The 14,444-nt window shown below is 34.3% G+C and overlaps 1 protein-coding gene across 1 annotated transcript in view; it reads right to left on the bottom strand.

Moving 5' to 3' along the window:
• Nucleotides 1–13,154, bottom strand: part of LOC107727392 (docking protein 6-like) — a 26,231-nt gene extending 13,077 nt beyond the window's left edge. Inside the window, exons 1-5 of the mRNA XM_016537253.1 lie at nt 13,112–13,154; nt 11,858–11,977; nt 8,063–8,252; nt 7,633–7,771; nt 4,572–4,680 (exon numbers count right to left, since the gene is read on the bottom strand). Coding sequence (XP_016392739.1) covers nt 4,572–4,680; nt 7,633–7,771; nt 8,063–8,252; nt 11,858–11,977; nt 13,112–13,154 — 601 coding nt within the window. The remainder of the gene's footprint in view (nt 1–4,571; nt 4,681–7,632; nt 7,772–8,062; nt 8,253–11,857; nt 11,978–13,111) is intronic.
• Between the last annotated feature and the right edge of the window lie 1,290 nt (nt 13,155–14,444).

Here is a 14,444-nt window from a genome sequence, read left to right on the forward strand (position 1 = left end):
ACGTGTGTCTATATCGTCCTAATGCACGGTGAGGAGGAGAGTTTGAGTGGCTAAAAACTCTCCAAGGACCACAGCTGGAAAATTGCAGAAAATAGTCGAGTCTCAGGGTCAGAAAACATAAAAAAAAAAAAAATCAAACAGCACCTACACCACATGTTGTTTGGGAGGGTTTATATTTCACAATTCTGAGGAAAAAAAGCAAAACAATTGCGAGATACAAACTCAGAAAGTCAGAATTAGTTTTTTTTTAATCTCGGAATTCTGACTTTATTTTTTGCAATTGTGAGTTTATATCCCGCTATTCTGACTTTATAACTCACAATTGTGAGTTTATATCCCGCTATTCTGACTTTATAACTCACAATTGTGAGTTTATATCACACAATTCTGAGGAAAAAAAATAAACTCTTGAAACTTGCTAAATAATTTAATAAATCGGACCAGCATGTACACTCCATGTTTACTCATAAACTCCCTATGAAATCTGTTTTGTTTTTTTATTTATTTACTTATTTTTCCATTTTTAAAATGTGTTTTTTCAGAATGTTTTCCCCCTCTATTTAAAAAAAAAAAAAATTATGATTTAATACAAATGTATTACCAAAAAACAGTGGATATCAAATTAATGCATAAAACGTAATATTTTCAAATGTAATCAAATGAAAACAATTCCTTTTAAATGTACAATACCTTTTAAACTAACAATACCTACAGAAGTTTACTGTTCAAAACATGGACAAAAAAGTATTGTGTGAAAGCAGTCTTTTTCAGGTTAATATTCACAGACACTAGTCTATACTGCGATTTGATTCATTGTACAGCCCTACTTTTGATTTACTCATCCACAATTTGGCAAATTCTGTGACAGACAAGTACTGTAGTTGAATTTAAAGACATTATTGTGACATTATTATTTCACCTTCTCTAAGGTGGTTAAAAAAAGTAATATACTGCAAGGCTATTTGTAACAGGAAGTATTTATTAATTGTGCTACATGTCTTGGAGGGCAATGAGGTGATCCATTTTTACCAGAACATACAGTATGACTCATATAATGTGAGTCAGCAAATCCATACCTGCTGACTACAAATTTATCTTGTGACCAAATGCACGCTGCCAGTTTGGCCCCTGTTTTCTATCTTTCACCTGAGCTGTGACTGAACCAGCATCAACATAACACTTTCCAGGCATTATTTTTCATTCATGATTCTATAGAAATCATACCTAAATTCTAAATATGGTGCTCAATAAATATTTCTTATTATTATCAATGCTGGAAATGGTTTCTTTTGTAACATTATAAATGCCTCACTTTCAATGATAAATTTAATGCATCCTTGCTGAATAAAAGTATTAATTTCTTAAAAAAAAATACTGACCCCAAACTTTTGAACAATGGTGTACATTTTATTATTTATTACTTAATGACTTAAATAATAATTACTTATTATTGAATACTTAAATTTTATTTTATTGAAACATTTGACTTTTATATTAAACATATTTAAATGTACACAAACTAATGAGCCGTTAAACGAATATACTGAACATTACATACTGTTTGTTAATGATCAGCTGTCACCAATTCATCTTTGCTCACTGATTTATTAATGTAATATCCTTTCTTCAAGTGTGAATTATCAGATTTATGCCACGAACTGTATATTATCGCACGCAGCAGTGCGGTGGGTTGTTCATATGCGTGCTGATTGATTTTAAAAAAAGCATCTTATTCTGTATATGCCATCTTACGCAGGTGGCGAAGTCCTCTATTCAGCACAATTCGTAAGGAGAGTGCTGTTGCACAGCAGAGATCTTTGTAATATTTTCCATTTTCCTCTCACGGAAGGCGCGCACTCTCATTGACTCTTCAACCTAAACACCGTCCTTCAACATGGTGATGCACTCAATTTATTCACTGAAAAAAAAGCAGCATTCTGCTGAATTTGTATTTCTGCGGGAAGCTGATGAGGAGGGGGAACATTCACTATATCAGGCTAACATCTCAACAATGGGAATGCCACAATGATGAATGAGACAGTGGTTTTAAGGCCGGCTGCCTCAGAGGCAGATACATCAGCAGCTGGAGCTGCCTCAAAACATTTTTTCACTGATTAGGGACGCAAATATTGTGTCATTATAGCCAATAATCTTTTTGTGCTCTCACACTGATGCATTCATATGTCCAAATATCCTTGTGAAATTGCATAACAGTAAAAGCACAGGTTATTCACATATGACAAAGGACGGTTTTGACAGCTTGACAAAAACCAAGGCACCAAAACCATGTGGTGTCTAGTTATCTCTCACCAGGCAGATTAACTCGTCTCTCTCCCAGCAGATGGACATATCATTTCCCTAATGCGATGTGTCTCTGGACCACATGGACCTCTCTCAGTTAACACACTCTTCCAATCCAACACTCAAAAGCATTAGCTAAAAGATTATCCATGAGAAATGAAAAAATAAATAAGTCAATGGCGCACAAATAGCAAGTAGATGCAATATGTATTTTTGTAACATGGATATGCAATTTAAATGTGCATCAGTGAGGGGAGCAGCAAAAAATTATTTAAAAGTTAAAGAATAAGTTTATTTTTTACTGAATTAAAAAAAAAACTGTATATATTGTAGAATGACTAAGCTGCTCTTTTCCATACAATGAAAGTGAATTGAGAGTGATTTTCAAAGCAAGATTATTAGTGAATCTCAATTTTAATTTGTTCTGTTCCTCACACAAAGCTATTGTATATCTTCTGAAGACTTAGAAAATAGTGCACGAGTCAAACTAAATATAGTTAGATAAATCTCTCTTCACTACTTTCACTGTGACGAAAAGAGCAGCTTGAATATTCCGCTGAAATTCTCTTATTCCATGGAAGAAAGTAAGTAAAGAATAGTTAAAAAATAAACTATTCTGTTCTTCTGGTCTGTTCTCTTCACACAAAGTTATTGCAGAGCTTCTGAAGACTCAAAAAATAGTGCATATGTCAAACAAACTACTTTTATAATAATTTAATGGTGGTTGTTGGGGGCTTTCACACCGGACAAACCTTTGCATTGTTCCTAGTACTATTGGCGCAAGTACCCGCTTTTTGGTGTATTCGCACAGCAGGAACTAGGAATGGTTTTAGTTCTAGGAACTCCGTTTGGAGGAACTAAATTAGCTCCTACTTCAGAGTAGGGTCTAAAACAGTTCTATAGGAACTACCAGTGACCTACCAGGGACCTTAACACGCCCGCAGTAGACCCTGCCAAAAGTCTACTGCATCACACCATGTAAAAATATTTACTCCATGAACATGGAAAACAGTGATAACGGCCTGTTGTCTGCAGCGTTGTGTTCTTTTCTCAGCCTTGATGATATATAACAATGCAAGTTGTCATAGGAGATTTAGTCAAATTTTCATACTCTTTCAAATCGCATATACAATGTATTGTGCGTTTATATTACATCTCCATTATCACAAAACCCACAACACACAACAAAAACAGCTCACAGATTCCTCCATTCACAGGTTATTGACGCTTGTAAATGCAGTGAATGAAGATGTTGCTGTCGGCCGCTTCAGAGTTCCCGCTGCCGGTGCGAATGCAACCAGGAAAACGGCCCAAGGGGGAAATTGGTTCTCTAGGAACCACCATGCTGGCTATTTCCTAGAACTACATGGTGTGAAAGCCCCTATTGTTCTGAAAGCTCCTGGTTCCCATTCACTTTCACCGTAAGGAAAAGAGCAGCTTAAACACTCTGCTAAACGTCTTCTTATTATCTTCCATGGACGAAAGAAAGTCAAACTGGTTTGTAACAATATGAGAGTAAATAAATGACATGTTCTGTAATCATCTTGTATTTATGAATGTTGCTGGCTATTTCCTAGAACTACGTGGTGTGAAAGCCCCTATTGTTCTGAAAGCTCCTGGTTCCCATTCACTTTCACTGTAAGGAAAAGAGCAGCTTAAACACTCTGCTAAACGTCTTCTTATTATCTTCCATGGACGAAAGAAAGTCAAACTGGTTTGTAACAATATGAGAGTAAATAAATTACATGTTCTGTAATCATCTTGTATTTATGAATGTATTTGTTGGAGAAACATCAAAAATGTTTTAATAAGCATAAATACAGTAAGGTTCTGCTGACACAATTGTTTCAATTAGATGAATACAAACTCATCAGCTACTTTATGCAAATCCGCTCCCTATGCGGAACTCAGCTTTACTGGTATTTCAAGATCACTATGGAAACCTTCCATGCTTAATTTATGCTCACTTTAATTCACATGGTGAATTAAATCCACCAGTTAAACTAATGCAGTACTGCATTCAAACCGTCATACAAAACACCTTTCACTCAAGGACTCCAGAAAGGCCAGCACAAATGTGTTGCCATATTAATGCTTTACTCAATCCTCGCATTGATTTATTTTACCCAAGCAAAAGGGCCAGTGTTGCTCACCAATTTATAAATGTACCCAGTGGAGCTTCAGATGAAATCGTCACCCTCATAAGTACGACAGACATATAAAGATGGTGTTTTCACTGAGCCGTGGAGTGGGAAGGAGCTCTGTCTTACCTTGGTAATTGCAGATGTCTCCCACGCTGTTCTGACGCGTGATGTGGTGCCAGTAAGCGCTTCGCGGGAGAGATATCGACTTTGTTAATGTGCTCTCGTTTGAAAGAGTCTGTGAGGCAGAGCAGAAAATCATTGGGTTACATTGGTTATATTTCCAGTCAAATCACTCGGAAAGGGCTTACGCTGACAAGATTTCAAAGACCGAGACTCTCCGGTAAACAGCACCCCTCCATTAGGCTGTTTTGATCATTATAGATGACAGGTGGAGTGTGATGTCATTACAGCCTTTTAAAAAGAGCATTTATCACAGCATTTTAAGAGAATTTCGTAAATCCAAACCAATAAAGACTCTTAGCGAGACTCTTGATCAAGATTTCAGAGCGAGCAGCATTTTTGGCAGGGGTCCTGGATGGCGAGATCTGAGCGGAGGGCCATATGGTCAAGTCTCATCAGCCTCCACTGAAGGCCTTAGAGATGACAGCACAGATTCACTGCCAGCGAGGCAGCGGCGCAGTTTAAATAGCGCAGGAAAGACCATCCGCATCATGCGACTGAACGATTCATCAGCCTCGCTAGCTTCAGGGGGTTCAGAGAAATAACCAAAATGTGCTTTCAATGACACGTTGATAGCCAAAATGGTAGGATAACATTTTAAGGCATTAGTGTTCAGAAGCTTTGAACACTGAAAAACTCCTGAGGCTGTTATTTCTGTCGTTATCTTGCAACTAAGATGTGTCTCAAATCCATTTACATTTACATTTTATTCAAAGCGACTTCAATTGCATTGAAGGTATGCATTTTATCAGTATGTGCATTCTTGGGATTCAAACTCTTGACCTTGATGTTGCTAATGTCATGCTCTACCAGTTGAGCTATAGGAACACATAAGTGCAGCATTTCTGAAGGTACTCGACCAATAGTGCAGTTCAGGATTAGTTGACAGCAGCTGCTTTTCAAAGATGCCAGTGTTCTGTGACCTGGATTTATGAAACATCACATACTGTGCACTGTGCAAGCAAGGAAGCGGGAAAACATATTTAGAAAACTGGCAGAATCTTAACAGGGAAGCTGCAGTCCTGATATTCAATTACTGTATATTGTACGGTGATAAAAGGTTGATTTTTAGGCTATCTGATCTAAGGTAATAATTAGTGCTGTAAAAATTAGTGCGTTAATGCATGCAGTTAATTTTTCCAGTTTAACGGCGTTAAAAATATTTAAAGGGGTCATATGATGCGATTTCAAGTTTTCCTTTCTCTTTGGAGTGTTACAAGCTGTTTTTATGTTTGCGCGGCGTGATGCAACGCAACGCGTAAAAAGACAGTATATGTCATTATAATAAGTAATTATGTATACAATGGATGCAACCAATGCCTCGTTTATAATGGGTTTTAATGTTTTTGTCTCGTCGCTCCATCACCGTATGATAAAGGGGCGTAACATTTCCGTCACACGCTTGAGGTATTCGGCCAATCACAACGCACTGGATAGCTGGCCAATAAGAGCACACCTCGCTTTTTTGTTCGTAAAAACATATGTTAGTAAAAACAATTTTTCCTGTCCTGTCAGCTGTTATACTGTGCTTGTAGTGCATGCTCTTCAATTGCATGCACAAATGTGGCGGCGCACTGTATATAATTTCATAAAGCACGAAATAAACTACAAGCATGCAATGTCGTAGTTATGCCGTCAATTAAGTCATGAAGCTACCAAAAAGTCGATTAAAGCTGCCTTACAACTGTGCATATATGTATATATTTGTTATATATGAGTCACTTTTAAGAATGTGTGTCAAGATCTGCCTCTCGTTTAGCAGCGGCAGCTCTTAAAGTAATAGCAGCCACATAACCTAATAACCTAGCTGCTGTGATGTCTGTTAATCAAAGAACAAAAGAAAAATTAGGAAATCAATTAACTTTTGTAGCTTTAAAAATTCATCTATATTTAATTTAGAACTTAGTGTTTGATAACTTTATTCAATTTCTGTATATTTTCTACTTGCTGAAGGGCACAGGTAGCTAAATATGACATTTATTACATATAAAAATGCTGTAAACTCACTGTATTTAGCATATGTCAATCATTGAAATTATCACATATACAATATCATTCAAAAGTATGGGGTCGGTAAACTTTCAAAGTTTTTTTCAAAGTCTCTTATACTCACCAAGGCTGCATTTATTTGATCAAAAACAGTAATATTGTGAAATATAATTACAATTTAAAACTCTTTTCTATTTGGATCAATTTTAAAATGTAATTTATTCCTGTGATGCAAAGCTGAATTTTTAGTATCATTTCTCCAGTCTCCAGCATCACATGATCCTACAGAAATCAAGCTAATATGCTGATTTGGTGCTCAAGAAACATTTCTTATTATTATCAATGTTGAAAACAGTTGTGCTGATTAATATTTTTGGGGAAGCCTTAATAAATTAATATAATACTTTTTTTTTGGATGTATAAAAAGTTAAAAAGGACAGCATTTATTTAAAACAGAAATGTAATATAACATTACAAATGTCTTTACTTTTATTTTTTTATCAATTCAATGCATCCTTGCTTAATAGTCTTAATTTTTTTTCCAAATAAAAATAAAAATCTTACTGATCTCCAAATTTTGCATGGTAGTCTGTTTTGAGACCTAAACCTTGCTTATGATTTTTAGTTTTGTTTAAGGTGATTAAAATCAATAGTTAAAGGATAGAAGTGATTATTATTATTATTATTATAGCAGCAATTTAAGTATATTAAAATCACTAATGAAAAGTGAATTTTAAATTCACTAAAAAAGAATGTAATGTCATTAATTCTATAAAATTATATAGATAAATAAAATAACTTAATAAATGGAACCCCTCAAGTAGCTTTTTGTGTTTTTATGGGTGTTCCAGGAACCGCCCTCCATTCTGAACACTTCAATGGAGACTCATTTGTGAAATATGACTGCACTAACATTACGGAATAATACATACAATACCATGTTATAAAATACTAAATAAGAAATGCCTTTCTCTCCGGTGTACCCTGTAGAATTATGGGATGTCTACTTTTACTATACCTGTGAGCTCTTCTCCATCTCCATCATCATGCGTTCATGTTGTTCAGCGATGGACAGTGTGGCAGAGTGAACTCTCTGATAGATCATCTCGCCTTCTCTGGTCTGGAATGTGAACAAACCCTCCCCTGTATCACACATCCTGTAAGAGCACAACACACACACACACACACACACACACACACACACACACGTTAAGCAATTATAGCTTCTATTAGTTTTCAGTACACTCATGTTCTTGTCGTAATAGGCTGAACAGTAAGAGTAGGCTTTAAGGGCAGCCTGCAAGGGAAAGCATATGTTAAATGTTGAGCACCATCATGAATCAGCGAATCAATATCCAGAGCAGCAGAATCAGGACTATTTGATTTATGATGAAAACATCTTGTCAGACAAAAGCACTCCCAACTAGATTCGAATGTCGTTCACACACCTTCCAGACTCAAATGTGAACCAGGTCGAGTCTCTGCCGTATCTCCTCAGGGAGTTGAGCGGCCACATGACCAGCTTGACTCTGGCATTATTGATGTCCCAAAGGTAGATGTTCTCGTGGGTGATCTGCATTGTGCACTCTCCGTAGATGTCCAGATTTGGGGTCGGCATCAAGTAAACATGAAATCTTTCTGGAATAAAGAAAAGAAATGTAAAAGTCATAAGTACTATAGTTAACTAAAAAAAAAATAAAAATCCTCACTTAAATTACATTTTAAAATTGATCCAAATAGAAAAGAGTTTTAAATTGTAATTATATTTCACAATATTACTGTTTTTGATCAAATAAATGCAGCTAGAACTACAGTAGCATCATGTTCACACAGCGCACACAACGCCTCTGTACTCCCGATTTCTCCCAATATGGGGACAGGAGACTTGTCAGTCAATAAATGGGAAAACAAAGTAACTGGCGTTACTTTTTTGAAAAAGTAACTCAGATATTTTCTTGTAAATTAAAAAAGTAATGCGTTACTTTACTAGTTACTTGAAAAAAAGTAATCTGATTACGTAACTCGCGTTACTTGTAATGCGTTACCCCCAACACTGCTTGGTGAGTATAAGAGACTTTGAAAGTTTACCGACCCCATACTTTTAATTGATATTGTATATGTGATAATTTCAGTGATTGACATATGCTAAATACAGTAAGTTTACAGCATTTTATATGTAATAAATGTCATATAAACTAGATGTACTAAAATAACTAAAACTGAACTAAAAGCTAATAAGACTATATAGAAATGTATAAAAAAATAATAAAATGACAAAAACACACAACAAACAGACCAAAACTTTAACATTTAAAATTAAAATGGAAAATATAAAAATAAAAAACGGATTCAAAATATTAATAAAATTATAATTGTATCTCAATAATACTAAAGTAAGTATTGCAGATTGGGTAAAATAAAATAAAATAAAATAAAAATACTTGAAACCATTGTATAAATTAAAATTTCAAACTTAATTTGATCTCTTCAGATGCAGAAAGCTTTGAACAAAGAAAAACTCTTGAGGATGTGAGTGTATTTGTAATAAAATCAAATAAAATTTGATGGAAATTTATAAAATATAATAAAATGTAAAAATATTTCATTTCAGCTATTAATGAAAATAATAATTATATAATATTTAATTAATTAATTAAAATTTTAATTATATAATATAATATTATTTATGATGTATTAAATATGTATTGAAATTGTGTTCACAACACAATTTATTTTACATCTGTACATGTGACATCTTTATAAATATTTAAATGGAGGGAAAAAATAGATCGGTAGTAGATAGTATATAGTAGATAGTAGTTTTTTCCATTGGCAAATTGATTCGATCACTAAAAGTAGCTTTTATATATCAGATTGGAGCCATGAAGCTGAAGGGGTCAGGCTGTAAAAAATGTGCAGTATTTTTGCAAAAGTGACATTTTAAATAATAAAAACTCTAATAATTAATTATTTTAAGAAAGCAGGATGACAAAACTGAATGGTTACTATTATAGTAACCATTCAGTTTTGTCATCCTGCTTTCTAAATTAAGTAAATAACTCAAAAAGGTTCAGCAACAATAGCAGCTTACACTGACAGAAATGACCAATGTTTTATGTTAAATAAAATTCATAACAGGGTAACTAGTTTCTTTAACAGATATGAAAAGGTTGCAGACTGCTGTTTGATCGACATTTCTTTTAATAATAATTAAATTTGCTTAAAAAAGGGCAACCACCGTGGCGGTACAGTCCATTCAGCTGTCATATTTACAGACATCTCAAACAGCTTTTATTTGAGCAGCTGAAAGATTCTGCTCTGCCTAAAGATGACAGAGAATTAAAGGGTACGGCTGGGAATCTCGAGCACATCTCAACAGTGCCATCTAACATGATTATTATTTTTCCGACGGACTATTTTCTCTTCTTGCAGTGCACAAAGGTCAACAGATTGTTGCCATAGAGCCGCAGTTGAGCCAACCACGACTGGAGTAACCACACCATCACAATTATCTCCAAAAAGACAAGGGTGCACTTCATAATCCAAATTAATAGTGCCTAATTATACCTAATGCTTCAAAATAAGCTATGTGTCTCTCCGGAGGAAGAGGCAATGTAATGTGGGGGCTATTTTAGGGATTGTGAAAATTAACTCTGATTTAATTATCGCAGCCCGCCGTTAGAAGGGTCTAATTGAAGCGCAAATGGCAAACTCTCTGCTCGTTATTCCTCAGCTGTCGAACAGTGGAGAAACGATCATTTTGCTGACCTCCAGCTGATATAATCATATACACATTGCGCTCTCATTATGAAAACAAATCAATATTTGCCTGTCATTTGATTGAAAAAAATTTGATGATCACTCTATACGGTGTCTGCCGCAGCTTAATGCTTGAATGCTTTGGCAGCACTTGGAGATGAACTGGTATTGATTTTCTGAATTATGTTTAAAAAAACACTCACATAAACACAGACACAACTCAGGCCATCTCAGACTGAAACAGTCTGATCTGGGAGGAGATGCAGTTGCCTTAAAGCAACGGTTCTCAACGTGTGGGTCAGGACTGTTTTTACAGAAAACATTATATTCAATATAAAATCTCTCTGGAATAAAAAGTCATAAGCACTGCAGACTAGGGTTGTGACGGTGAGGAAATTTTCCCACCGGTTAATTCTAATTTGATATTATAAAAAGAAATACATTTGTTGTTTTAACTATTTGCAATAACAACATGCAAATAACGTGACAAGATAATATATAATATATATGTCTAATAAACTATAATATATTTAAATTCAATAATGCTTCAAGGTTGTTCTTATAGTCTTTTTTTAATATAAATAAATATTAAATATTTTATATTATATAGTTTTTATATTTAATATAAAATTGAATAATAAATATTTGTATATTAAATTATTAAAAATAATGAAAATAAAACTTTATAAATTTCCATACACTAAATATTACATATTTATATATAATGAAACAATCATATAATTTTTTATATATTAAAAAAAGAAAGAAAACTATCCATATAAGCATGAGTAGTTAAGAGTTTTTTTATGTATCTATTTTTTTAATCTTTTTTTTTTTTTGAGGATAAAACATTCCTCATATCTTTTTTGTTGTTGAGCAAATGCTCATTTTGCTGTATTTTAATGCAAATTCACCTGTCACTTGGTAGAAACTAGCCAAAGGCAGACACCAACACCAAATGCAAATTAATACTATTAATACTAATAATTTAATGTTTTTTTTTAATTTATTTTTTTCATTGTTGTTTATTGTACAGTGAACAATCCTGGTACTGTTTTGGGTTGTCACCTGATGTGAAGAGTCCTGAAGTGAAACCCTTTTAGACCCAGTGCTTTAATTTAGCCGTTTGGCCACACATTGCTTCATTCATTCCAGAAAGAAACGGATTGCATTCGCTAAAGATTCTCGCTCATTCTCTTAAGCGTTTTCTCGCAGAGGTTCCACAAGCATTCATCCTGCTTTTCTTCTGCGCCATAATCTCATCCATCTCTATGACAAGCTTCATTATGGGCTGATGCTCTGATGCACGGCGGTGCCCATTAGCGCTTAGTAAAGAACCTTGGCCTGAGCAGATCATTTATAAACATGAGAACAGACCTGGAGGGACTGTGTTTAACAAACACATTTGGACCCTGTAATAGAATCATTTAGGGAGTACAAGAGGAAAAATCACGCAAAAAGCCGGGCTCTAATTGGATACTGACCGTTCTGTTCCCTCTGCACCCCTGCTGCTAACAAGTCCGGTTCTCCCAGGCTGATGTCATTAAGTCTGCTGCCCAGACACTCCAAACACAATAACTTCCACCACTCCTCGGCCTCCAGCTCTGTGGACACACACATCCACAGCATCATTTTTATATGCAAACATACAGGAACAGCTGATGAAGAGACTGCAACAAGCAGGAGGAAAACACATTTACAGATTTAGCACTTTATTTAGCATTTAGTTGATGATGAACGTTATTTTTTCTAGTCGTCGACCACCTCAGCCTTTCTGAGAATATGTTGAATGCTTTCTGCTTTAAAACTAAGCAGCCAGTAGTCAGACACAAAGATGGACAGACAGACAGATAGAAGTGACAGACGGACAGGCAGATAGACAGTCAAGTTCATAGGTGTGGACACAGTGTCTAAAAATACTCGCCGAGTGCCAAATGTGAGTAAAACCTGGCTGTCAACTAAAGAAAACAGAATTACTGACCATTTTTAGGAAGTGCAATGATGGAGGAAAGAAAGCCATACAGGTTTGCAACAGCATGAGGGGAAACGGTGACAGTAGTTTCATTTTTATGTGAACTTTACTATTTATTACAATCACACTATATAGGGTAAGATGGGGGACGATGCCCCGCTTAAGAACAATGTGCATTTATTTTTAAATTGTAACCTATTTAGGTATAAGCTAAGCATGTGCAGGATGACGATACATCAGACTATATGTTATTATCATATGGAAAATAAATAGAAACGTTTGCTGAATCAGGTCATTAAATCAAAATGTAAAATTATTCAAATAAGCAACTGAGGTACCTGGGGCAAGAAGCCCCCCTGGCTAAACTTTTATCAAATGTATAAGCTGATATTAATTTGAATAATATTTATATCTTTTTTTTACAGTTTTATTAATGTAAAATGCTAAATCAATTATTATACTTACATTTTTCTTTTTGACAATTTAGTTGAGTAATTGATGAATCGAAGACAGACAAAGCAGAATCCCAGTAAAAAAAGATTCATCTGAAATGTAAATTTATTCTTTGACGTTTATACAAGCATATGAATATTTACATATTTAATTGTCCATGTTTTAATTGAAGATATACCATTGCAACACTATGAATTCAAATTAAATGATTTCACTCAAAGCAAAGATGTCAGTAAAGTAATTAAAGAAATTACTGAATAATAGCCCTATGAATTGCAATAAGTATTAAAATGAAACATAATAACACTAGTACCAACATGCCACTTGGGGCCTTCTGTGCCAGTTCTGGGGGTCATCTTTTATATTTTCATCTCAGAATAAATATCATTTTAATTATAATTACTCCACAAATATGAAAACATGAATGTGTCCACAAACCCCTCATTAACAAATAGATACAAAAAACTTTAATATTCAACATAATACAATGTCATAGATCACTATTTGTTTTGTTTGTTTGTTAGTTTTTGTTTTTTATTTTGTTTGTTTGTTAGTTTTTTTTATTTTGTTAGTTTGTTAGTTTTTGTTTTTTATTTTGTTTGTTGTTAGTGTTTTGTTCTGTTCTGTTTTGTTCCGTTTTATTTTGTTCTGTTTTGTTTTATTTTGCTTTGTTTCCAGAGACACAAAATTAGATCAATTAACCTCAAAACAGTTTTGACTGACAAATGTTGATGTTCAGATGAAATGACAAAATTTAGAACAGTGTGGACAATCATATATTCATTAAATGTGTAGGATTACATTCTGTGCCATCTATGTGCTACACACACACACACACATTATTTTAAATATTTAATATAAATAAATGATATAAATATTAATTATAATACATATAACTGAAATATATATATATATGTATAGTACAGTACATATGATCTGATGTGATATTTTACATAAAGTTAATGTTATATATTTACAGTTTCAGAAATATAAATAATGCAGAGTTTAATAGGCAGTAATTATTTAGTATTTAGGGTGGCACACTTTCTCAGTTTGCTCATCATTGGCAGGTGTAGCAATAGATAGTCTGGCCCCTGTATGCACACAAAAGAACAACACAAATAGCATTCTGTAGGAGTTGAGCTTTTTTTTTTTTTTTGGGGCACTCCATTTTTACTCTATTCTTCAAAAGCTCTGGGCTAATCTACAGCAGACTCTGAAGAGCATCATTCTAATGAGTGAACCTCACAAATCAACATCCACTCTGAAACACCTAATGCAGTTTAGCACAATGACACAAAGGAAAGGGAGCACAAATTATGACTATACGCCAACTACAAAATGAGCTCGGTCTACACCGCTTCTGCATGTGACATGGGTTTGAAAGCTCAACATTATGAGATTAGATTTGTCTAATTACGTGCCAAGTAGTTGTTAACCGATTCGTGGCCTCGTCAAGTTTGCATTTTCAGTGGAGCTTGTTTGAATAACAATGGCTGTCTGCTTGATGTTGCCCTAAGTATATTTCAGCTGTAGTGATTGAAGCTTAAAATGAACACTGTATGGCTGTTGACATTTTAATTTTGCCTCCTTGAGTAATGTGAGCAGGCACCATTCAAAATATTCAATGTGCCAAATTAATTTTT

This window comes from Sinocyclocheilus rhinocerous, unplaced genomic scaffold, assembly GCF_001515625.1.
Source record: "Sinocyclocheilus rhinocerous isolate Xijiao unplaced genomic scaffold, SAMN03320098_v1.1 scaffold1328, whole genome shotgun sequence".
Classification (NCBI taxonomy): domain Eukaryota; kingdom Metazoa; phylum Chordata; class Actinopteri; order Cypriniformes; family Cyprinidae; genus Sinocyclocheilus; species Sinocyclocheilus rhinocerous.